The 26657-nt window shown below is 43.1% G+C and overlaps 1 protein-coding gene across 5 annotated transcripts in view; it reads right to left on the bottom strand.

The window, feature by feature from the left end:
• Window positions 1-26657, bottom strand: part of GPCPD1 (glycerophosphocholine phosphodiesterase 1) — a 60693-nt gene that overhangs the window by 17670 nt on the left and 16366 nt on the right. For 4 of the 5 annotated variants that reach the window (XM_075925727.1, XM_075925723.1, XM_075925724.1 and 1 more), the window contains exons 6-12: window positions 24737-24778; window positions 22853-22976; window positions 16596-16839; window positions 12600-12762; window positions 10971-11103; window positions 10232-10286; window positions 1928-2020 (exon numbers count right to left, since the gene is read on the bottom strand). In XM_075925727.1, the coding sequence (XP_075781842.1) occupies window positions 1928-2020; window positions 10232-10286; window positions 10971-11103; window positions 12600-12762; window positions 16596-16839; window positions 22853-22976; window positions 24737-24778 (854 nt within the window). The remainder of the gene's footprint in view (window positions 1-1927; window positions 2021-10231; window positions 10287-10970; window positions 11104-12599; window positions 12763-16595; window positions 16840-22852; window positions 22977-24736; window positions 24779-26657) is intronic. The other variant, XM_075925726.1, reaches the window with a different exon arrangement.

Raw genomic sequence — 26657 nt, 5'->3', positions numbered from 1 at the left:
CTTTGATGTACAAAACGGTAACTGTCTTAGTGCACTTATGGCAACTGTAAGATTTGCATGTACAATTTAGGACTTACTTTTCAAGTACTCACATATGCACTATGCTGTCCTGTGCATTATTAAAAATTATTATAACTGCTAGCATTTATTCATTAAAAAAAGATTAATAAATTAATGGTACTCTGCATTCAACCTGAAGTTCACAAGCTGGAAAGTGTACAATAAAAATTCTAAAAACCCAAAACCTCATTAAAATGAAAATTTGGAAGGGTTGTCAAACTTCTCAAAAACCATAGAGAACACATGTCTTAGTGTCCAAAGAAATTCTTTCAAGACACCTGCAAGTCTCCATTTTAATTTCAATTATTTCCCCAATAAAAATTTTGTTCAAGTATTGCTATACTGATTTAGGACATTTTCTACACCCACTTCATTAATCATAAACTGAGTGTATATTTCATGCCAACCACAGTTCAAGTCCAAAGCTTGTCATATGTCAGGTGACCACATTTCAATCTAAGCATGAGGAGTTGATAACATTTTACTCAGTACAAAATGCTTGCTCAAGCTTTTCAAAGGAAAGGGGGCACAGATCTGACAAGCTCTCCACCTTCACCTCCTTTTTCTCTATGGCTGTCAAACTGTAGAGAGAAGAAAAGCAAGGGGACAGAGTTCAGCTTCTCTGAACTCTCCTGCTGACCATGTTGACAGATCCAGTGAGACAACGTGGTACATCAGCATTTCGTGACTAAAGTTGTGCCACAAAAGTGCCCCATTACTGAAGTTAGAGTTCAATAGAGCACTGTTGAACTCACCTTATACAGAAACAATATTTAATGGGCTACATACTATGAAACTTGGGAGGTTTAAAGAGAAATTCTACAAGTCTGCTGTAAGACTGTTCTCCTCGGTGAATTTCTATCAGAATCAGAATGCACTACAACTGTGTTGCTCACCCAGTGAGTCATGTAAAAGGGTCTTGAGAATCTCACCCTTAGGGTACGTCTAGACTACATGCCTCTGTCGCCAGAGGCATGTAGATTAGGCTACCCGACATAGTAAAATGAAGCGGTGATTTAAATAATCGCTGCTTCATTTAAATTTACATGGCTGCCACGCTGAGCCGACAAACAGCTGACCAGATATAGCCGACAAACAGCTGACCAGCTGTTTGTTGGCTCAGCGCGGCAGCCATGTAAATTTAAATGAAGCGGCGATTATTTAAATCGCCGCTTCATTTTACTATGTCGGGTAGCCTAATCTACATGCCTTTGGCGACAGAGGCATGTAGTCTAGACGTACCCTTACTGTGAGAAAGCAATAGAAAGAATTATTTTGATCGTAAGACTTTGGGAATCCAGGCAGTGACTGAAGCAGCAGCTGCTTCCAGGACCACGCTTCCTGCTGCTATCACTTCTGGCCTGGCTCCATCCTTTTTGGCCTACCACCGAGTTCAAAAGCAGTTCTTTAGCCCCATATTTGCCTCCCCACATAATGGTAAGTACTAATACAGGTAAGCAGTGCTTCAAGGAGCTGAGAAGGCAAAAAAAAATCCAACTTGTGATAATCTATTACAGCCACAAAGGGTTGCAAGATATAGCACACTACAGGAATTTTCTCATTTTGTGGGTCATGATCTAAGAGGTTAAGTACCACTGCATTATAGCATGGAAGAAACTATTTCAGATCATATCTTTAAAGTGTCCCTACTTTAAAGATAAAGAATTGCTATTAAATTAGCTCATATTTTAGCATATTTTCATACAAAACAGTCAGTTCCAATATATTAAAATTTCATTGTTTCCATTTTATACTTTTTCTGAGTTACCAAATTATTTTTACAAGACACCTTGGAATTTCAGTAAAATAATTTGAGTTCCAGTAATGGTCACACTAACAGAAATATGGCCAGTACATTCATATATACCTTTTTCATAGCCATACAACAAGTGAGATCATGATATACAACAGGCACGTGATCCTTGGAAAGATGTACATCAAATTCCACAAATGCTGCCCCCTACAGAGAATACAGAAGGTAAGAGCTGCATTTACTATCACTCTACAACTAGAGAGCATAATACAATAATTACAGTAGCTAACAAAGTTAGAGTTCAATAGAGAACTACTGGCTATAAGTGGACCAAATTCTTCACTTAAACAATTCATAAACCATGTACAGGAAGAAATATTTAAATAGCAAGTATGTAAGTCTGATATCTATTCATTCAATCTCTTAAGGGTACAAGTGTATGTCAGAGTATTATGCACTCTTCATTGCAGAAAAGCCATGAGATGATACACTTTATATACTGAAATTTACACAGCTTTCCTGCTATTACATATATGCTAAAGTCCGCTTAAAGGCATGATTCCAGATTTTGAAACTGCTGATGAGCCATCTGAGGATCAGTTAAATACATATGCAATAGCATCAAATAAATGTAAACCATTTGGATTGACCGAGCCGGTTACATTTTTTGTTACAGCTGCATAAAAACATTTAGAAAATTTGTTCCTTTTAAACAAGAAAGCATAGTCAATTATTGCTGGAATACCACTGAGTCTAGGAACTGTTCATGATTGTGTGGGGATTTGATGTTGAGTTTATTCAACATCATGTTGTGTTCTCCCAATAAGTAGGCCCCGATAGTGTAATATTGTGGGAAAAGCACCAGTTCCATAGTTTTAGTTTTAGTGCTTCCATATAGGAAGGGTGATCTGGCATCTCCTTTATGGTTTATATAATACATGCACCCAATATTGTCCATCATGACCTGTGTATGTATATGACTCAGCTGTGGAAGAAAGAAAGAGTACATGTGCCCGACCACTGAGTTCAACTAGGCTGATGTGGCATGTTTCAAAATGAGAGCATCTGGGATGCATCAGTAGTGAGGAGTACGAATGTAAAGAATTAACCTGTTACCTGGTAAGCATGCGGGATCATGGTTAACTGGGATTTTAGATCTCTGGTGTGGAGTAGAGATGGGGAGGCTGGGCAAACGCGATTCCCAGGTAGGCATTTGCTACGCTGATCCACTAATTCAAGGAGTGGTTGATCTTGGCATCTGCTGTAGTTTGTCTAGGCTGTCTACTTGATCTGTAAACTGAAGTGAACCATGACTGGAGACCCTCCTATGAAGTCTGGCAGAAGCTATCACTGATGTGCTTGTGGCCAAGTGCTACAGAAGATGAAGATGGTCTACCTGATAATGGCAGGGTGGACTGTCTCTAAAATATGAGAGAGGTTTTCCAGCATCAGATGGTATTGATGAGAGTAGTCTGATGAAACTCAACCAACCTGTCAAAGCTGTCATTTTGAGAGGAGAGGTGTGAAAAAGCAGGTTGTGATCCTGAAGGTTTCTGACAGGGGAACCTGAGCTTCTTTCGGGCTCATATGATCGCTGAGGTTAGTATTGTGAGGAATAGGGTCTGAATAAAGGTTGAGGACTATAATTTCTCTTCTGCCCAAACATGTAGCTTCTGAGCATTTGAAAAAATAGCACTGCAACCTTTTAAAGTGTGGAGGGAAGTGTCTGTCTTCTTAGCAAACAGTTTTGAAACTTCAAAAGAAAGGTCCTCCACAGTTGTTTGTACTTCTTTGGTAAAACAGGAGAAGTACAGCCAAGAGGCTTATTTCTCAGTTGAAGGAGGAGTTGGATAAGGCATCTCCATAATCTGCCCACCACCTTCCTTTCAGTGCCTGAATCCATTACCACTTCTTTCACCTATCTTCTGATCTGGATCTTTGCTTTCAGAATTCTTTTCTGCCCAATCTCAAACTAAATGGCAGAATACCCGTATTGGGAATTCTAAATGAATACCCCCCAAATTAAATGATCTAATCTTTAAAAAAAGGTCAGAGGTACTAGCTCTCATTGAAAGTAAGACTAGATTTTAATATCAAACACTTTTTGAAAAAAAAAAAAATCAGATTTAATTTTTCAAAATCATTTCCAAAAGCCAATTAACCTCTGAGGCCACAATCCAGCAAAGACATATGCAAATCAACTTCATATACCTGACCAGTTCCCAATGGATGAAACCCTAGCCTTAGGGAAGTGAGTGCAAATCTATCCACCGACAGAGCTAGAATCTTAGTCATTGCCTTCAGTGGGCTATTCACATGCATAAAGTTAATCACATATGAGACTTTGTAGGGTTTGGGGCAAGTTCTCCATGTATTAGAAGCAATATCTGCAAAATTTAAGGTGGAAAGGTAAGCGAGGATGATCGTCTAAAGCAGTGCTTGTTAAACTTTAAGACCGAGGAACACCAAACAATGTTTTTTTTAAAATGAGGTACACCAAGGATTTTTTGCTGAGGAAAAAAAAAAAGGGGGCAGGGAGTTATTGAGCCAAAAAAAAAAGTCGCCTGCCCCTTTAAGGGTGGCCATTTTGAACTCTGTTCTCTGTGGCACACCTCCGACTGCCTCATGGTTTAAGAAACACTGGTCTAAAGTGAACTTATTTTCTTTTATAAGAGGAGGTTACTCATCTTGACTGTGACCGATGTTTGAGATGAGAGTCCCTGGGGGTGCTCCACAGTAGGTGCAGGTGTGTCCCAGCACCAATTCTTCACAGCAGTGCTCCCCCCGGCACCATCGTGCATCTGCGGCCACCCTTCCTTCAGTTCCTTCTCTATCTAGAACCTGGCATGATAGAAAAGCTTTTTGTTTTGGTCCAAAGTAGAAGGGAGGAAGAGAGGGTAGTGGAGCAACCCCAGGAACACTTATCTCGAAGACCGACAGTTACACTGAGGGTGAGTAACCCCCTCTTCGAGAGAGAGACACGTCCCTGGGCTGCTCCACAGTAGCTGACTGTAAAGCAATTTGTGGTATGGAGGTAGGGACTTCGGATCAGGCAGGAACACTATCTTTAGTACAGACCTCACTTTGTCCCTCCATATTTTGACGAGTATCCTGTTGAGAAGGGGAAAGGGAGGGAATGCATAGAGCAAGGGGCTGTTCCACTTGAGGTTGAGAGCAATCTCTGAGAGCGTGCTTCCCCACGCCCGCTCTGGAGCAGTATAGTGGGCATTTTTTGTTCACTTTGGTGGCAAGTAGATCCATGTGAGGGTATCCCCACCATGCGAATATGTCCATCAGAACTGAGCGGTCGATTTGCCACTCAGTATTTTGAGGTAGGACCCTGCTTAGGGTGTCTGCTGTTGTGTTTAGGACACTGGGGAGGTGGCACACACTTTTGGAGATGCCATGAGTGAGGCACCAGTTCCAGAGTGCTATGGTTTCCTTGCATAAAGCATGGGATCACGCCCAGCTCTGTCTGTTTATATCAAACATACAGGCCATATTGTCCTTACATATTCTGACATGGGTTCCAGTGACGTGGAGAATAAAATGCTTGCATGCGAGCCAGACAGCCCTCAGCTCGAGGATACTGATGTGTAGCATCCTTTCTGCTGGAGTCCATAGGCCCTGGGTTGTAAGATCTCTCGTGTGCTCCACTGGCCGGTGACAGCATCTGTGGTGATGACCACTGTGGGTTCTGGAGTTTGAAAGGGTATGCCCCTGCATAAATTGTACGATTTTGTCCACCATCGTAATGATCTTTATACTATGTTGGGGACTGTCAACGTTTTGGTTATTAAGTTCAGGTTGGGCTTGTAGGTTGATCTGAGCCATCCCTGAATACACCTCATGAACAGACAGGTGCTGGGGCAAGAAGCCGTATGTCCCAGGAGTTGTGGATCGTCGTGGGCTGTGACATGTGGCATTATGCAGAGTGAATGAACTAGTTCGCAGATCCTCAAGAATCTGGGGGGGGGGGGGCGGGGCGATGGCTGAGTCGAGGTGAGACCCTATGAATTGTAAGGATTGAGTGGGCATAAGGAATGACCTGTTCTTGTTTATCAGAAGTCCTAGTGATTGGAAGCACTGTTGTACCCAGATGGGTGCAGCAACAGGAATCGTGCCTGGTTCTTGCCTTGATGAGGCAATTGTCAAGGTATGGGTAAATGGTAACACCTCGTTCTCTGAGGTGGACTGTGACTACTGCTAGCACCTTGGAGAAAACCCTCGGCACCATGGAAAGTCTGAAGGGTAGCACTGTATATTGATAATGTTACAAACCTAGGGTGAAATGAAGAAAACGTCTGTGAGTAGGTCACATGGACACATGAAAGTATGCATCTTGTACGTTGAGAGAAGAAAACCAGTCACTGAACTCCAGAGCGGGGATAATGTAACCTTTTTGAACTTACCTCTTTATAAATTTGTTCAGGGCCCTCAAATCAAGGATTGGGTGCCTGCCCCCAGTTTTTTCCCCTGGGTGAGGATGTAATAGGAATAAAATCCAGTTCTCAAACTCTGGGGGAATGGGTTCTATAGCACCCAATTGTAGAAGGTGATCTACGTCGTGTTGTAATATAGTCTCGTGAGAGGGGTTCCTAAAGAGGGAGGGGTGCATGGGTGGGGTGAGGAGATGGAGAGGAATGGGATGGTATATCCAAAAGAAATGGTCTGTAGCATCCATCTGTCAGATGTGATGTTGTGTCATTCGTCACAAAATGGTAGAAGACGGTAAGTGAAAGGATTCCCAGTATTTGGAAACTGGAGGAGGTAAAATGGTTTTCAGTTTCTTTCAAAAGATGCCTCAAATTTGCTTATTTGGCTGAGGTGGGTGGGTGGAAGTATTGGTCTGCGAATGTTGACACTTGTCTACCGTGGCGACGTTGTTGGTATGGCAGCTGGTCTTGCCTTTGGCAAGGATATGTGGGTATCTTGGCCTCTGGTATGGTAAGTATCTGTATTGCCTTCTCCTTGTTACAGGTATCTGTATGCTGAGAGAGTGTAATGGTGCCCTGGAATCCTTCATTGAATGGAGGATATCGTTGGTTTTCAATGAAGAGCTTTTCGCCCTCAAAAGGCAGATTTTCCACAGATGGTTGGATTTCATGAGGGAAGGCAGAGGGATTAAGCCATGAGGCCTGTTTCATGACAACTGCCGCAGCTGTTGTTCTTATAGCTGTGTCAGCTGCGTCTAGAGCAGCTTGAAGGGCTATCCTAGATATTGCTTGACCCTGTGACAACTGCTCTAAACTGCATCTTTTTTGTGTCTGGTATATCAATAAAGGTGTTATGATTTCAATAATTATGCAAATCTTATTTACTGAGGAACACTGCATAGTTGGCCACTCTTATTTGCAACATGGATGAGGTGTACACTTTTTTGCCAAGTGTGTCAAGTCTTATTACCCTTATCAGATGGCATGGAACAGTTTTGTTGTTCCTTATTTTTTTGCTAAGCCATGTCGACTACTAGCAAGTTTAGTGGTTGATGAGTAAATAAAAACTCTGACCCCTTAGATGGGACATAATACTTGCAGTCTGCCTTTTTACAGGTGGGAGGGACTGAGGCAGGGATTTGCCAAAGGGTTTTGGCAGGTTCCATTATGGCTGAGTTAATGAACAAGGTGATTTTTTGAAGAAGGTGCCGCCTGCAGGTTATTTGTGAACTCAGAGGAAGTGCAGGACACACAACACGTCAATATTTAAATCAGCCGCAACTCTCTTAAAAAGCTCCTGAAAGGAGGTGAAGTCCACAGCGGTTGCCATGGGCAGTGGCATAATAGCTTCACCCATCTCGGACGGTGAGCTTGTGTCAAGCAATGCCTTCAGAGCCAAAGTTGTGATGTGTGTCAAATTTGTTCTGTTCCCTCTCAATTTGAGAGGATTGGGTTAGGGGAGAAAGTGCTTTCACAGTGTGCTTCGTCTTATATGTTCTCTTTTTGTGATGAGGCCATAGGCTCCAGTATTGCCACTGTGGTGGATAAGCCATGGGTGGTAGTATCCATGGATAGGGCCCAGGGGGCCATGCCTATGCTGGTAGGGTTGGGAAAGTTAGAATGAAATGAATGTCCCGATGCCTCCGTGTGTGGGGATAGCTGGGGTGAGAAAACCCCTGGCTCCTCTTCATCAGCTGATAACACAGTAGGTAATGACGTGTATTTGGATTGTGGTGAATAAGATAGTTTCAGTGCTTAAAAATGAAGAGTTAAAAGTTAAGGAGACCACCAGGGGTCTCTGATGACGGTTGGCAATGGTAGGAGTGAAAGGAACCAAGGCTACTGTTGTTACAAGTGGCGATGGTGCCTCTGATATTCTAGAAGCAGAGCACACCGTGTGAGAAGTTGCTGTGGTCAGCAAAGGCAGAGTGGTGCTGATTGGCTGCTCTGTCAGCTGTTGCAGTGCCGTGGTAACCGCTTTCGGCACCATGACCTCAAGGGTAGTGCTGCTCGGCGCCGTACTCAGTGCCGAGTTCTGAGACGCAGGCTGTACTGTGACCTGTAGCCTCCGGATGGGCGCCATGTGAGGCGTGTCTGTGGTGAGCTCAATCAGCACTAGAGTTGCCCGTCTTATCTTATGTGCTAAGGCGTGACCTGTCAGCTTTTGTTGTCTGCCTCTCCATGGAGCACCGTTTAGGCAAACGTGTATCTTGTAGAAGTGAGGTGGCCCATTTCTTTGGGGCTTTGAGTGGTTTGTCCCCTTTGTCCTTAGCAATCTGCTGGCAGCCCGAGGCTGAAGAAGGGTGTTTGCCCTTCGCTACCAATCATTTTTTAAGCAGAGGTCTCTGTCTCTCCGTGTCCGTGCCTTAAGTTTAGCACAGTATGGACAATCCCAATGAGCATGGGAGTCCCCAAGGCATTTTACACATTTATTGTGGCTGTCTGAGGCCAGCATTGAGTCATCGCACACTGTACAGCGTTTAAACTGGGGTAGGCAAAAGGGCCTTCATGAGCCGGATCCGGCCCACCAAGCAGGTGGATCCCACCCACGGAGGCCCCGCTGCTCCCCCGTCCCCAGGCAGATTAGGGCCTGGGGATGGCCTGAAGCCTTCTCTACTCTGTCCCCATCCTGCGAGCAGCGCGCGGCACTTCAAAGCATCATGCCCTGCGCGCAGGGCAGGGTAGAGCGGAGGAAGGCTTCGAGCTCCCCTCCGCCCTCAGGCCAATTAAGGCCTGGGAGTGGGGACGCGAGCAAAGCCTCCTCCCACCCTATCAGCAGCACATGGCACTTAGAAGTGCCATGTGCTGCTTGCAGGGGAGGAGGGGGGGGGAGAGAAGAGAGCGGAGGAGGCTTTGCGACACTCCCCCACGGCCAGGCCAATCAGGACCTGGGGCAGGGGAGCTGCATGAAGCTTCCTTCACCCTGCCCCAGCCCTGCGAGGAGCCCGCGGCACATCCCAGGGCGGGAGGAGGCTTTGCGTGCTCCCCCACCCCCAGGCCCTGATTGGCCTATTGGTGGGGGAGCTTGCCAAGCCTCTTCCAGGTCATGGGTGCCTAGTGGGAAGGGAGGCAAAGGGGCTCCCCACCCTCAGACCAATCATGGTCTGGGGGTGGGGTAGCCCCGCCCCTTCTGGGGTTGCATGGGGCTACTTACACAATTTTTGAAGTGGCCCCGGCGCAAAAATTATTGCCCACCCCTGATTTAAACCCAAGTGAGCTCATTGTTCCAGGTCATGGTAAAACGGCAGGAGAAGTCAAATGAGGAAAAGATTTTTTTTTTTTTTTAAAGGAACCTAAGAACAACTAGGGAGAACTTGGAGATAGACAGATTAGTTATGTCTAAGAACTAATGAGGATCAAAGAGCACTGCAGAGGTCTGTCTGGAGCCGAGGACAGTATAAAGGAACTGAAGGGAGGGTGGCCACGCCTGTGCGATGATGCCGGGGGAGGAACCACATGCCGCATATGCGCGACCCCAATGTGCTGCTATAAAGAATCCACTCTGCGGCACTGGGATGCACCTACACCTACTGTGGAGCACCACCAGGGACGTCTCTCTCAAAGAAACAAACAGGACTATGTAGCACTTTAAAGACTAACAAGATGGTTTATTAAGTGATGAGCTTTCGTGGGTCAGACCCATGACCATATATACACCAAATTGGTCATGCCAATTTTCTTCCACAATTTGATCTGAGGAAGTGGGTCTGACCCACGACAACTCATCACTTAATAAACCATCTTGTTCGTCTTTAAAGTGCTACATAGTCCTGTTTTTTGTTTCAGCTAGACTAGACTAACACGGCTAATCTCTATCTCTCGAAGAACTAAGCTTGTAGGTTGTTACCAATGCTCCATATTTTGTGTATTTGACCATTCTTTTCTTTTCACTTAAGATTTATCCAACTGAGCTGCAGAATCACTAGATCTTCAAAACAAACCAGAAAAGGTTATCGGTGAAAATAAATCTATATACACATACATGGCTAGCAGCATTCCGGAGAGAAGCAATGGTGTTTTCCTGAACTTTAGCAAGTCTGAAATAAAAAAGGAAAAAAGTGGTTAGAAACAAAGCAGTGTCGATGCCCCCCCCCCCCACACACACAGGCTGTGTCTACATCGGTGCGATTTTGCGCAAAAGCACTTGCTTTTGCGCGAAGACTTGCTGCCTGTCTACACTGGCCGCGAGTTCTTGCGCAAGTACACTGACATTCTACTGTATGAAATCAGGGCTTCTTGCACAAGAACTCTGATGCTCCCACTCAGGAATAAGCCCTTTCGTGCAACTGTTCTTGAGCAAGAGGCCAGTGTAGACAGGCAACATGAATTTCTTGTGCAAGAAAGCCCTATGGTTAAAATGGCCATCAGAGCTTTCTTGAGCAAGAGAGCGTCTACACTGGCATGTATGCTCTTGTGCAAAAGCACATGCCAGTGTAGACGCTCTCTTCTGGAAGAGTTTTTGCACAAGAACTCTTCCGCAAAAGAGTTCTTGCGCACGATCATGCCAGTGTAGAGGTAGAGAGAGAGGGAGGAGAGAGGAGAGAGAGAAAGTACGATCAGCAATGCTTATTTTAAACAAAAACTCAAATTTAGCAGATTAAGTGATTTTATTCTATGAGGTTTTTTCCTATAAAAACTGAGGTGGCAAACCTATTTACACAACTGAATACCTACAAAAATGGGTACTGGTCAAATCACAATTCAGGTCCACATGAACTTACTTGGTAGTTGTTGTAGAGTTTCCTGCGCCCCTATGTCCAACATCTAGAGTTGTTCTCGGTTTCCAGTATTTAGCATATGAAGCTTTCATATCACAATTGTATCCTGATATTGGCTTAATAATTATGTAGTCCACTATAAAAAAAGAAAGCACATTGTTTTGAACATCATTGAATGTGAAAGTTTAAGTAAAGCAGTTTTGCTGCATCTCCAAAGCAACTTCAGAGCCACTGCATTTTAGAATTTACTGCAAGTCTACAAATTTTCCTGATGTATAGTAACTATACACACACACATCCTAGGAAATTATGTTTAAATACCACCACATAGTCATCATACAGTGAAAGAAGACTGTTTGACATGCTTTGCTCATGGCCATTCCAGATTAGGTGTGTGCGCACATCATTCACTGGTGCCAGAAGTTTTTCCCCTTGGCAGTATCTGTAGGGGAGCAGCTCTGGTGCCCTTCTGTAGTGGTGCCCTCATGGTATAAAGGGGTGCCACTTTTCTCCCAGCCTCAGTTCCTTCTTGCCAGAAACTCGAACAGTGGGGAAGGAGGGAAGGTCGTGGAATAGACTTGAACACCACAACTTGAAGAATACATTATGGAAGAGGTAACTGTCTTCAAGTGATGGTTCATTCCCATTCAACATTAGGTGACTCCAAGCAGTACCCTCGGAGGTGGGTAGTGGTTCACAACCATGATGATTGTAATATGGCTCTGCCAAATCCAGCGTCTTCTCTGGTCTGCTAAGGGATGGCATAATTAGATGTGAACAGAAGACCTGTAGAGTGGCAGCCTGATGTCCTGAATTGGGGTGTGCACCAGGACAATCACCGAAGATGCCTGCTCCCTTGTCAGTGCCTAGTCAACTATCAGTGGCAGTGGGATCTTTGCCCGTCCATAAAACAAGTCTTTATGCAAAAAGTGGTCCAGATGGAAATCCTCTGCAAAGAAGAGGCCCTTCATCCATGAGAAAAAGATGCTGTGTGCTCCAATGCCTAGCAGGAAAATCTTGTTCACTTAGCCAGGTAAATTAACCTCATGGAAGGATCATTGATGGGCATCAGAGGTTTACAGCAATTGCATGGTTTGAAGCCTGGGGATCTGGAATACCCTATTCTTAGGCAGAGTCCCATCCAGGACCAACTAACTAGTTCTGACTAATAGTAACTTTATTAAGGCGTAACTATTTTACAGAGAAAGTTTGCCAAGCTGAACAATGAGAACGTTAGCATGAGACAGCAGAACGTTCCAGCATAGTCACAAGTGGCAAGAAGGAACTGAGGGTGCGGGAAGTGGTCGGAACTCCTTATGCTATGCCCTAAGAGCACCACTCCAGAGAGCGCCAGAGCCACTTCCCTACAGATACTGCTAAGGGAAAAATACAGCACCAGTGCATGTCGCAAGCACACAGACTTAATGTGGAATGTACATGATCAATCACTTGAAGAATTTCATTAACTTAACTTCACTCTGAAATGGTTGTATTAAATGGCCACACAGCACCTTAAACAAAACTGTGTGTGTGTGTGTATGTGTGTATACACACACACACACACACACACACACACACACACACACACTTGTAAAGGTAGTTTATACTGAAGTTGTTTTGTAGCAACTATACCTCTTACTTTTCCAATGGTTTTTCTTGAAATTCTACTCATAATAGGTAGTGTGAGAATTCCAGCACTCTTTCCCAGTTCTGCAATTGTGGAGGATAAAAGGCATGCAGAACCCACATGGCCTGGAAGTTCATCTCCTTGTACTACTGTTTCGCTTAGATCTTCCTAAAAACGATAAATTAAAAAAACAGAACAAGACACTAAATTACAGCTAGATGTATGAACGACAACATAAACACTCAGGTCATAGCAACTTCACTTGTCAGGCAGATGCAGACAAGCACTGATATAATACGAAACATCTCTTTAGAATGCTTCATTATAAGATCACTCCTTTTAACTTCAAATGTACCTGTGTTGCATACAAACCTGATCTCAATGTTACTGTAACTGATCAGAAATATGAAATCTGACTTGGATACAATTCTAGAAACAAGTAATCTACATTATTTAAGAGACCCTTAAATTGCAGTCACTTTCTTCTGGTTTGCATAGTTTTTTTTTGGCTTCATGACATACAAAGCCCAGTGTATCATTCAGGATTTTACAGTTTAAATAAATATTTCATATATTAGGTTGAGTATATATAATATTTTTCTAGAGGAAAGAAAAGGCTGAAGGTATGCAGACAGAATTATGCATTTGAATAATCATTTAATCTATTTACAAACTTAGTATAAACTCTAATCATGAAAATATATCTATCTATATAAATGATATAAGTGGGTTCTAGAACACCAACACTTAACTTAATACATTTCATAGAATCATAGAATAATAGGACTGGAAGGGACCTCAAGAGGTCATCGAGTCCAGCCCCCCGCCCTCAAGGCAGGACCAAGCTCCACCTACACCATCCCTGACAGATGTCTATCTAACCTGTTCTTAAATATCTCCAGAGAGGGAGATTCCACCACCTCCCTTGGCAATTTATTCCAATATTTGACCACCCTGACAGTTAGGAATTTTTTCCTAATGTCCAATCTAAACCTCCCCTGCTGCACTTTAAGCCCATTACTCCTTGTCCTGTCCTCAGAAACCAAGAGGAACAAATTTTCTCCTTCCTCCTTGTGACACCCTTTTAGATATTTGAAAACCGCTATCATGTCCCCCCTTAATCTTCTTTTTTCCAAACTAAACAAGCCCAGTTCATGAAGCCTGGCTTCATAGGTCATGTTCTCTAGACCTTTAATCATTCTTGTCGCTCCTCTCTGTACCCTTTCCAATTTCTCCACAACTTTCTTGAAATGTGGCGCCCAGAACTGAACACAGTACTCCAGCTGAGGCCTAACTAGTGCAGAGTAGAGCGGCAGAATGACTTCACGAGTTTTGCTTACAACACACCTGTTGATACAACCTAGAATCATATTTGCTTTTTTTGCAACAGCATCACACTGTTGACTCATATTCAACTTGTGGTCCACTATGACCCCTAGATCCCTTTCTGCCATGCTCCTTCCTAGACAGTCGCTTCCCATCTTGTATGTATGGAACTGATTGTTCCTTCCTAAGTGGAGCACTTTGCATTTCTCTTTATTAAACCTCATCCTGTTTACCTCTGACCATTTCTCTAACTTGCTAAGGTCATTTTGAATTATGTCCCTATCCTCCAAAGAAGTCGCAACCCCACCCAGTTTGGTATCATCTGCAAACTTAATAAGCGTACTCTCTATCCCAATATCTACATCATTGATGAAGATATTGAACAGTACGGGTCCCAAAACAGACCCTTGAGGAACTCCACTTGTTATCCTTTTCCAGCAGGATTTAGAACCGTTAACAACAACTCTCTGACTACGGTTATCCAGCCAATTATGCACCCACCTTATCGTGGCCCTATCTAAGTTATATTTGCCTAGTTTATCAATAAGAATATCATGCGAGACCGTATCAAATGCCTTACTAAAGTCTAGGTATATGACATCCACCGCTTCTCCCTTATCCACAAGGCTCGTTATCTTATCAAAGAAAGCTATCAGATTAGTTTGGCATGACTTGTTCTTCACAAACCCATGCTGGCTATTCCCTATCACCTTATTACCTTCCAAGTGTTAGTCTTTATGTTGCCACAGAGCTCCTTGTTGTTTTAACCATTTGTGGAATTGTTTGTTCCATTTAAGAGAATCCTGGATCCAGAGTGTCAGGGAATCTTTGACTCACTATTTTTTTTAAAATATAAAACCAGCATTTCAATAATTATAAAATGTACACTTTGCAGAGCTACTCTACCACTAAGTCCACTTATCGGGATAGCTCAGTGGTTTGAGCATTGGCCTGCTAAACCCAGGGTTGTGAGTTAAATTCACGAGGGGGCCATTTAGGGACCTGGGGCAAATCTGTCAGGGATGGTACTGGGTCCTGCCATGAGGGCAGGGGACTGGACTTGATGACCTCTCAAGGTCCCTTCTAGTAGTCTGTGGATATATGAAGATATACCTACTTTCTAGCCTGAGAAAATGTACAGGTCAAAACACGTCAATTAACACTACTGTGCTTTTAATAAAACCTTCACTGATGCTGAACCCTTTTGTTATTGAAGCAGACAATGGGAGAGGGGCGGGGGAGGGGGGAAGGGACATCTGAATATGGAGGCAAAAATAAGTTAAAAAAAGCTTGCCTGTGCCTTTACTGAAGTTTAAATATATTTATCATTTTTGTGCAGATGATGCTTATAGATAAGTGAATATATTTATATTTCATTATATATTCAAGCTAACAACATTCTCTCTCTCTAGGACAAGATATTGTTAGAAAAAAATAAACATTACTTTATTGCTAAGAGTTTATTAGCACCAAGAGTTTAGCACCAAGAGGTTTTTACACAAACTCTGGAATACAGCTTTATAACTTCCATTTCACTTTAATATTCTATGCTGTTTTCTTTTGTGCTATATTTGAAAGATGTCTACAAGTGTTACTGTGGTTAATGCTCTGTATAGCATGTGATAAAAGTTTAATTAGAAATTGTGGAATAATAGGTTGTAAATAAAAACGGTCAGCTAAGAGTTAACACATGCAAGTAACTCAAAACAATTAATGTGTTTTTCTAACAGTTGTTAATCACACACCATGGCACAGTGGTCAGGTTGGTGCTGCTACATGACTCCAGGATAGAAGTGCCCTCCTGTTGCGGACCTACTCCACCCCTGCTCATCTCTCTTCTCCCCACCGAGGGAGATGCCCTGGCCAAGCTGCTCCAGATCAGGAGCCTGCCTACTGTCTGCTGCACAAATCTGGGGGGCTATCAGGGTGTCCCCATCCTTCCTACCCGTGTATCCAATTTCCATTGAACTGAAGTGGGAGGACAGGGAGCTTGTTTATACTCAAGCCTCTGAGATGCCAGGTAGTGCTGCTATCTGAACAAGCATTCGGGCTGGTGAGTGCTATGCTTTAAAAAGTGCTGATCACACAACTTTGCCCTCCAGCATTGCTAGATCCCAATAGCTCGAGGCAGGCTAAGGAGGAAGGAGGCACGTGAAGAGGACGGAAGCTGGCAGTGCCTCTCAACCTTTTTGTACTACTGTACCCCTTTTCAGAAGTCCAAGTTTTCTTGAATACCCCCACTTTTCAACTCACTTTAAATCTATTTGCTTACAAAGTCATACATACAAATCACAGCATACTATTATTGAAAAATTGCTTGCTCTCATTTTTACTATAAAAATCAATTGAATACAAACACTGTATTTCCATTTAAGTGTATAATGTATAGAGCAGAATAAAAAAGTCATTGTATGACATTTTAGTTTGTACTCTGACTTTGCTAGTCCTTTTTCAGTTGTAAAACTAGGCAAGTATCTAGATGACAGAATGTACCCTCTGGAAGACTTCTGTGTTTCCCCATAAGTACATGTACCCCTGGTTGAGAACCACTTGTCTGAACTACATATTTTAGCAACTGTATTTTTAAAATTACTAGGTGTTGAGCAATTTAAAATGATCCCTTTCTGCACTTAGGACTCATCACTTCCTAACATACATGGCAGACAAGTACTCACTTCAAAAAAGTCAAAGATTAATTCCAAATTATCTGGTTCCATAGTCTGTATACTGTATTCTGTCCATCGATCAGGCTGCAAACCATAACCACACTCTGGCTGAGAGTGCCTGGATTTGTATTCATTATCACTTATTAAGGAGATCTCCAGGGTGTTTGCTGTTTTATGAAGAGTAAGACATGTTTTATCTTGGTTGTCCTCCTCCTCCTCTTCTTCCTCCAAGCCTTCTAGTGTCAGCTTTACCCTATGCACCAAAAAGAAAAACAGATCAGATGCTAAAAAATTAGTGAAGCATCTTCAGTGACAGGAGATGTAGTGGGATTCTGCCCAACAAAAGCTGCCATTGTACTACCTACACTTCCCTCAACATCATGACAACCCAGATCTCAATGCAATATATTAGTAGAATAATACAGGTTGAACCGCTATAGTCTGGCACCTTTGGGACCAGACCAGTGCCAAACCAGAAAATGTGTTGGATCATGGGGAGGTCAATATTGTCTAGCAACATTAGCAACACTTCCACTGCTTCCTGGGTTCTTAGAAGACATTTAGGGGTAAATTAGAGCTAAGTAACAGCACAGAACACAGAGCTAGGACTGGTGGCTGTAAACAAACTTTATAAGGCTGCAGTAAATTTGGCCATATCCATAAGTGGACATCTGGCTAACTAAAATCATCATGCCAGACTACAAGTGTTGTCAGACAAGAGTGTTGGACTAGAAAGGCTCAACCTGTACTTCTCTACATCTCGCATCCTTGACCCATTACTATTTATACTTTCCAAATCAGCTCTACAGATTTAGATTTTAACTTTATAGCCTACGTTCTTGTGCATCACACCTCAAGAAACTGGGTAAGTTTCAAAAATGCCTGGGACTTAGGAGAACTTGGGTTGTCTAGATCAGTGGTTCCCAAGCTTTTCAGCATCACACCCCCTTTTTTGAGAAACCTTCACGCCCCCCATCCCAAAAAATAGCAGCAAAACTTCCGGGGGGGGGGGGAGAAGGGAACTGACCCGTGGCCAAAAGACAGTCACAGCCCCTTTAATTCCCAGGATCAGTGTTTTTTTTTTTTTTTTTTTAAGTGGCCAATGGAAGCCGGGGGATTTTGTTAGGGGAGCAGGGACAGCATGCAAAGCTTTCTCCTCCTTGCCCAGCTGGCTACTACTGCTCTACTGTAAGGGTGTTGGTGAGATAGCCGTTGGCCAGATCTGGCAGCCTGGTGGGCTGGATCCAGCCTGTTAGCTCCCAGCAGCTACCCCTTGGAATCATGCGGATGCGTGCTTCAAAGGGATAGCCACTGAACAGCTAATCTGCAGATCAGCTGTTTGGCGGCGGTCCCTTTGAACCACGCATCTGCGTGATTGAAATGGGCAGCTGCGGGGAGCCCAGGGGCAGCTGGAGCCTCTGCAGTTGATCCTGGGTTCCCCAGGTAATGTCGCAGGGAGCCCGGGATCAACTGAGGAGTACCCCGCTGATCCTGGGCTCCATGGCTTTGAAATGCACAAGAATCCTCGCTGGGAACTCTTGGGCATTTCAAAAAAGGCACCCGCGTGCAGCCCGGAGTCAGTGGGACTTCCCGGAGTTCCAGCGGGGGCTCTTGTACATTTCAAAGGAGGAATGCGGAAGTGCCTATAGACTAGTCAAAAAGCTATCCTATGAGCAAATGCTTATTGGATAGTTGACTAGTCTTTAACATCCTTAGTACACATATCTATGCTAGCTCTTTCATCTGAGCTAGCATGCTAGAAGCAGTAGCATAGCCACTGAATCATAGGCAAACTACTGAGTACATATGGTTAGGGCCTAGCCTGAATATAAAACTAGGTATCCACATCTGCGGAAATGATCTATGGGTATCTGGATCCACATCCAGATATGCACAAATTTGCAGGGTTCTAGACACAAAATTTGTATCTGCATTTGCAAAAAAATTAGAGTAGTGAATATCTATATTCACACCTGCGTATGTGATACCCTGAACATGAAGTGGAGTGCAATGGATTTGCAGGGCTCTACATATTGTGAAACTCCGTACCTCAAAACAGCACCCTGGAACTCTCATATTCACCACTGTACAAAACATATACTCATGTCACAAAGTATGCCTATTTGGACACAGAATGGCTAACCTAGTGAGGAGGGTTTTAAATTAGGTTCGACGGGGACAGGTGAGCAAAGCCCACAGATAAATGGAGAACATGGAGACATGGCAGATGGTTTAGAAATGGGAAGGAGTGTGGGCTATAATGGCAGAGAGAAAGGAGGGCCAGGGTAAAACTGGGAGGCAAGATCAAATCAGTATTTTAGATGCCTATATACAAATGTGAGAAGTATAGGTAATAAGCAGGAAGAACTGGAAGTGCTAATAAATAAGTACAATTATGATATTGTTGGCATCACAGAAACTTGGTGGGATAATACACATGATTGGAATGTTTGTATGCAAGGGTACAGCTTGCTCAGGAAGGATAGATAGGGAAAAAAGGGAAGAGGTGTTGCCTTATATATTAAAAATGAACACACTTGGAGTGAGGTGGAGGTGGACATAGGAGACGAAGTGTTGAGAGTCTCTGGGTTAGGCTAAAAGGGATTAAAACAAGGGTGATGTCATGCTAGGAGTCTACTACAGGCCACCTACCCAGGTGGAAGAAGCGGATGAGGCTTTTTTTAAAAAAAAAAAAAAAAACAAATAATAAAATCATCCAAAGCCCAAGATTTGGTGGTGATGGGGAACTTGAACTATCCAGATATATGTTGGGAAAATAACACAGAGGGGCACAGACTATCCAATAAGTTCTTGGACTGCATTGGAGACAATTTTTTATTTCAGAAGGTTGAAAAAGCTACCGGGGGGAAGCTGTTCTAGATCTGATCCTAACAAATAGGGAGGAACTGGTTGAGAATTTGAAAGTGGAAGGTAGCTTGGGTGAAAGTGATCATGAAATCAGAGTTTACAATTCTAAGGAAGGGTAGAAGGGAGAACAGTAAAAACAGAAACCATGGATTTCAGGAAGGCGGATTTTGCTAAGCTCAGAGAGCTGATAGGTAAGGTCCCATGGGAATCAAGATTGAGGGGGAAAAACAACTGAGGGGTTGTTGACAGTTTTTCAAAGGGACATTGTTAAGGGCCCAAAAGCAAGCTATTCTGCTGCGTAGGAAAGATAGAAAATATGGCAAAAGACCGCCTTGGCTTAACCACGAGATCTTACATGATCTAAAAATAAAAAAGGAGTCATATAAAAAATGGAAACTAGGACAAATAACAAAGGATGAATATAGGCAATCAACACAGGAATGTAGGGGTAAGATTAGAAAGGCAAAGGCACAAAATGAGCTCAAACTAGCTATGGGAATACAGGGAAACAAGATGACCTTTTATAAACACATTAGAAGCACGAGGAAGACCAAGGACAGGGTAGGCCCACTGGTCAGTGAGGAAGGAGAAACAGTAACAGGAAACTTGGAAATGGCAGAAATGCTTAATGACTTCTTTGTTTCGGTCTTCACCAAGAAGTCTGAAGGAATGCCTAACACAGTGAATGCTAGTGGGAAGGGGGTAGGTTTAGAAGATAAAATAAAAAAGAACAAGTTAAAAAATCATCTAGAAAAGTTAGATGCCTGCAACTCACTAGGGCCTGATGAAATGCATCCTAGAATACCTCCTCTATCAGCTCCTTGACTATCTGAGCCTCTAGCTATTATCTTTGGAAAATCATGGGAGACAGGAAAGATTCCAGGAGACTGGAAAAGGGCAAATATAGTGCCCATTTATAAAAAGGGAAATAAGAACAACCCAGGAAACTAAAGACCAGTTAGTTTAACTTCTGTGCCAGGGAAGATAATGGAGCAAGTAATTAAGGAAATCATCTGTAAACACTTGGAAGGTGGCAAGGTGATAGGGAACAGCCAGCATGGATTTGTAAAGAACTAATCATGTCAAACCAATCTGATTGCTTTCTTTGATAGGATAGCGAGTGTTGTGGATAAGGGAGAAGTGGTGGAAGTGGTAGACTTTAGTAAGGCATTTGATACGGTGTTGCATGATATTCTTATCAATAAACTAGACAAGTACAACTTAGATGGGGCTACTATAAAGGTGGGTGCCTAACTGGCTAGAAAACCGTACTCAGAGTAGTTATTAATGGTTCACAATCCTGCTGGAAAGGTCTAACAAGCGGGGTTCCGTAGGGGTGTGTTTTGGGACTGGCTTTGTTCAATATGTTCATCAACAATTTAGATATTGGCATAGAAAGTACGCTTATTAAATTTGCAGGTGATACCAAGCTGGGAGGGGTTGCAAGGGTCATAATCCAAAATGATCTGGACAGATTGGAGAAATGGTCCGAGGTAAACAGGATGAAGTTTAATAATGATAAATGCAAAGTGCTCCACTTAGGAAGGAACAATCTGTTTTGCACATACAGAATGGGAAGCGACCGTCCAGGAAGGAGTACGGCAGAAAGGGATCTAGGGGTTACAGTGGACCACAAGCTGAATGAGTCAGCAGTGTGATGCGGTTGCAAAAAAAAAAAAAAAAAAAAGCAAACATGATTCTTGGATGTATTAACAGGTGTGTTGTGAGCACGACACGAGAAGTCATTCTTCCGCTCTACCCTGCGCTGGTTAGGCCTCAGTTGGAGTATTGTGTCCAGTTCTGGGCACCACATTTCAAGAAAGATGTGGAGAAATTGGAGAGGGTCCAGAGAAGAGCAACAAGAATGACTGAAGGTCTAGAGAACATGACCTATGAAGGAAGGCTGAAACATAAGAACAGCCGTACTGGGTCAGACCAAAGGTCCATCTAGCCCAGTAGCCTGTCTACCGACAGTGGCCAGCACCAGGTGCCCCAGAGAAGGTGGAACGAAGACAATGATCAAGCAATTTGTCTCCTGCCATCTCTCTCCAGCCTCTGACAAACAGAGGCCAAGGACACCATTTTATCCCCTGGCTAATAGCCTTTTATGGACCTAACCTCCATGAATTTATTTAGCTTCTCTTTAAACTCTGTTATAGTCCTAGCCTTCACAGCCTCCTCTGGCAAGGAGTTCCATAGGTTGACTACACACTGTGTGAAGAAGAACTTTCTTTTATTCGTTTTAAACCTGCTACCCATTAATTTCATTTGGTGTCCTCTAGTTCTTCTATTTAGGGAACTAATAAATAACTTTTCTTTATCGGCCCTCTCCACATCACTCATGATTTTATAGACCTCTATCATATCCCCCCTGTCTCCTCATTTCTAAACTGAAAAGTCCCAGTCGCTTTAACCTCTCCTCATATGGGACCCGTTCCAAACCCCTAATCATTTTAGTTGTCCTTTGAAAGAATTGGGTTTGTTTAGTTTAGAAAAGAGAAGATTGAGGGGGGACATGATAGCAGTTTTCAGGTATCTAAAAGAGGGAGAAAACTTATTCATCTTGGCCTCTGGGGATAGAACAAGAAGCAAGGGGCTTAAACTGCAGCAAGGGAGGTTTAGGTTGGACATTAGGAAAAAGTTCCTGTCAGGGTAGTCAAACACTGGAATAAATTGCCCAGGGAGATTGTGGAATCCCCATCTGTGGAGATATTTAAGAGTAGGTTAGATAAATGTCTATCAGGGATGGTCTAGACAGTATTTGGTCCTGCCATGAGGGCAGGGGACTGGACTGGACGACCTCTCGAGGTCCCTTCCAATCCTAGTATTCTATGAAATCCAATCTGCTGCTACAAGACAATGGACATGGCAGCCACAGGCAGCTTAATTGTGGTCTGAATGTCCAATGGACTTCAGACAATCAATCCTATCACGTACCAGAACCTGGCAGGTCGCTGGTTCGTATACACCTGCTCTTAGGTCACATAGCACATGCAATTTCAGGTTTTAAATAGAAAGATTTTGGGTGTGGAACCTTTCTGAGAGAGATGTCTGTTTAGTGACATGAGTACATTTATACAGAATTCAGCCATGTAGATCTAACTGATGATTACCACCAAACCTACAGGGCCCAGAAAAAGCTGAGGACATCTGCTATGACTGTATGCAAAAATCCTGTGAAGGTTGATTTCCCCTGGCACTTTATAACATTAAATCAGTGGTGCTATCAACGAGATGTTCAGCAAAGCTTCTGATATCTAGGAAGGGCATAGTAATGCATATTTGCAAACGTTATTTATAGCTTTAGCTATAAAACTATGTTAAGGCATGTCAGCATACTACAGTATTTAACTGGTAATGGAAGTTATTACAAAAATGGCAACTTATGCTGATCTTACCTAAACCTAGATTTTTTAAATTTGTTCTTGGATATGGAGACAGGTGGTTTTTCAGAATAATGTAGACGTAATCTTATTTCAGTCTGACACGTCAGCCATCCAGAATCCAGAGTTTGAACACCATCTGGCAAAGTAAACAGGACAAAATCGTTAGATAATTTCAAAATAGAAACATCAATATACTTAAAAATATTTCAAAAGTGATGCTGGTATTCTAATGTGACTCAATATAGCTAGTTACTTTGGTGCAGTCTAGCATACTTGGAACCACGTATCAGCATCTAACCAAAGGGATTATTTAGTGGTGTTACTAGCAAATGTTTCTGGATCCATCCACATCTTTGCCCCACCCCAACTCAGACATCTTAGGGCAGCAACGTGTCGTTACACAAAGCCATCTCCAAAAGGAAACAAGTATGAACACAATCCCTGCCCTGAGAGAATCAGGAACCTTGTGAATAACCTAGTGGTAGAAAAAAAAAAAAAAAGAATCCTCAGCTTCTCAAAATCATGGTGTTGGAAGAGACCTGAGGAGATCATCAAGTCTAAACCCCAGCTGGAAACAGGGCCAATCCCAACTAAATCATCCTAATAAGGGCTTTGTCAAGCTGGGACTTAAAAACCTCTAGGGATGAAGATTCCACCACCTCTCTACATAGCCCATTCCAGTGCTCCACCACCCTCTTAATGAAATAGTTTTTCCTAACATCCAAAGTAGACTTCCCCCACTACAACTTAAGACCATTTCTCCTCATTCTGTCACCACTGAGAACAGACTCTCGCCATCCTCTCTGGAACCCCCCCGTCAGGTAGTTGAAGGCTGCTTTCAAATCCCCAATCAATCTTCTGTAGACTAAATAAGCCCAAATTCCTCAGCCTCTCCTCGCAGGTCATGTGCTCCAGCGCCCTAATCATTTTGGTTGCCCTCTGCTTGGACTTTCTCCTATGCATCCACATCCTTTCCTGTAGTGGGGGGCCCAGAACTGGACACAATACTCCAGATGTGGCCTCACCAGTGCCGAATAAAAGGGAATAATCACTTCCCTAGATCTGCTGGCAGTGCTCCTACTAATGCACCCCAATGCGCCATTAGCCTTCTTGGCTATAAGGAAACACTGTTTACTCATATCCAGCTTCTCATCCATTGTAATCTCCAAGCCCTTTTCTGCTGAACTGCTACTTTCCCAGCTCATAACAGTGCTTGGGATTCTTCAATCCCAAATGCAGGACTCTGCACTGGCCCTTGTTGAACCTCATCAGATATCTTTTGGCCTAGTTCTCCAATTTGTCTAGGTCACTCTGGACTGTATCCCTGGCTTCCAATATATCTACTTCTCCCCCAGCTTAGTGTCATCTGTGAACTTACTCGGGGTGCAATCCATCCCCTCAACCAGATCATTAATAAAAATGTTGAATAAAACCAACCCCAGAATCGACCTTTGGAGAACACTACCAGATGAGCTCGACAATCCCCTCTGCCAATCCACAAGTGCTAGCAGCAGAAGGTGGTGAGGAAGATTGTGTGATGGCTACCTACAGTGCATTGCTCTTACTTTTAATTCTTGAGCTGCACGCTGTGTTGACAGGAGTCTAATGTTATTATAGGGCTTTCTGATCATTGACCAATTTCTGTAGTGTAGACAAGTCCTAAAAGATATTACCAAATCTAAGAATTAATATACATCAGTGAGAGGCAGAATTCGGGGAGTATGAAAGAGCATGCCCATAACATGATGCCACAGCATCCTGCATTCAGTGAAATAGCTCCTTGGCACATGGCTGGTGCTCTTCCTCAGGAACGGGGTATCACCAGGAAGCAGATGACCCTCAGACATTCACAAATGTTTTGTTTAAGCCATATGTAAAATAATACATCTTACTTACTATGGATTCCAAACTGCCCATCGTCAACAGCGATGTCATTTTCTAGAATTGAAGGGGTGGAAACGGAAGAAAACTAGTTAGCATTCTTAACCTTATGCAGAGTCAAGTGTCAAAATTACATGTCTACTTAAAATTAAGAAGAAAAAACACAAAGAATAAGCATATTTATTGCAAAAGTCTAGTAAATACAGAAACTAAAAAAAGTGCCATCTCCACAGAAGTTTCATGAGATGCCACGTGTCTTCCAAATGAAAAGTGAAGGAAAGGAGGTTACATTATATATTGCTAGTATTAGACATTGCTAGATTCACTGTATTTTTACTATTTTTTACAGCTCCAATATTCAGTCTTTAAAAAGACAGTTTAATATAGTCATTCTGTTTATAAATAAATCAGTCACTGGGAAGTTCATTTAAGATATTAAGACATAAGCTCTTATTTTTCATTAGATTTATCAGTACAGGCAGTCCCCGGGTTACGTACAAGATAGGGACTGTAGGTTTGTTCTTAAGTTGAATTTGTATGTAAGTCGGAACTGGCTCCAGATTCAGCCGCTGCTGCTGAAACTGACCAGGGGCTGACTACAGGAAGCTGGAGGCAGAATTGCTCTGCCCCCAGCTTCCTGGAATCAGCCACTGATCAGTTTCAACAGTGGCTGAATCTTGAGCCTGGGACAGAACAGCTGGGCTGCCAGGTTGGTCCCTGCAGGACCAAACCGGCAGCACCCCAGCTGCTCTACCCCAGGGTCCACAACAAAAGCCTGGTCTGCTGGGGGGGGGGGGGGGGGGGGGGGGCACTAGCTTTGCTCCCAGTGCCTCTGGTCTGCTGGGGACCATCTCCAGCAGACCAGGGACACCGGGAGCAAAGCTGCAGCGACGGCGGAGTCCCGCGCCTCCCCGGCTTTGCCAGAGCAAAGCCTCAGAGGCGCGGGACCCCTCTGCCTCCCCGGCTTTGCTCCAGGTGTCCCTGGTCTGCTGGAGACGGTCCCCAGCAGACCAGGGGCACCCGAAGCAGCTTTTCTCACCCCGGAGGTCGAGGTGGTGGGACCGCTACGCTCTGGGCGGTCCCGCTGCCTGCGAGCTCCGGGGCGAGAAAGCCCCGTTCGTAAGTGCGGATCCGACATAAGTCGGATCCACGTAACTCGGGGACTGCCTGTACTTTAGTTTTCCTAGGAAACATATTTTACATTTAAAAAAACCACCACAGAACTCACAAGACCAGTGTATTTTTTTCCAACGACTAAGAGATTAAAAAGAAAAAAGCTGACTATCACTTAAATTCATTTAAACTGTTCAGAGCAAGGTAAACCAAATGCAATAGACACAGAGTGTAGTAAAAGGATGAAATATAAAAACCAGGATACAAATTGCTAACATACAAAAAAAAAAAAACCACCCCAATTTGCTGCAGACACAGAAATCTTTAACTGCTCTAATTCACAATCTAGTAAGCAACAATAATCCCTTCCGGTACATAGGATTAGTTCTAACAAATATTTAAATAGAGGATTGCAAGTAAAGGTTACACACTCTCCAGTAAGCAGAAGGTATTTAATATATGTAGAATGAACTAATACAGGGATAGGAAACACTGGCCTTCTTATATACTAGACAAAAGTATATATAAAGTGCCAATTTATGGCTGATAAAGCGATCCAAACTACACTTAAAGACCTCAGTTTTTAAAAAGAAATTTTGGATTTTTTGAAAACTCCTAGGAAGCTACTATAATCAAGTTAGTATCATATATCCCCATAGCAAAGGGAGATTTTTGGTATTTACCAGTTAGGAAAAGCTCCATCACTTGGATTTATATTGCTATTGTTAGTAATAGCTACTTACTATACCCAGTTACTGGGAGTAAAGTCCTCTTTAAAGTTTATATTGGAACTTTATCTGAATAAGAACATGGATAAGTTAAT

The sequence above is a fragment of the Pelodiscus sinensis genome, chromosome 3 (assembly GCF_049634645.1).
Source record: "Pelodiscus sinensis isolate JC-2024 chromosome 3, ASM4963464v1, whole genome shotgun sequence".
Lineage (NCBI taxonomy): Eukaryota > Metazoa > Chordata > Testudines > Trionychidae > Pelodiscus > Pelodiscus sinensis.
Note: the sequence above shows the minus strand (reverse complement) of the source record. Positions and strands in the feature narration are given on the sequence as shown.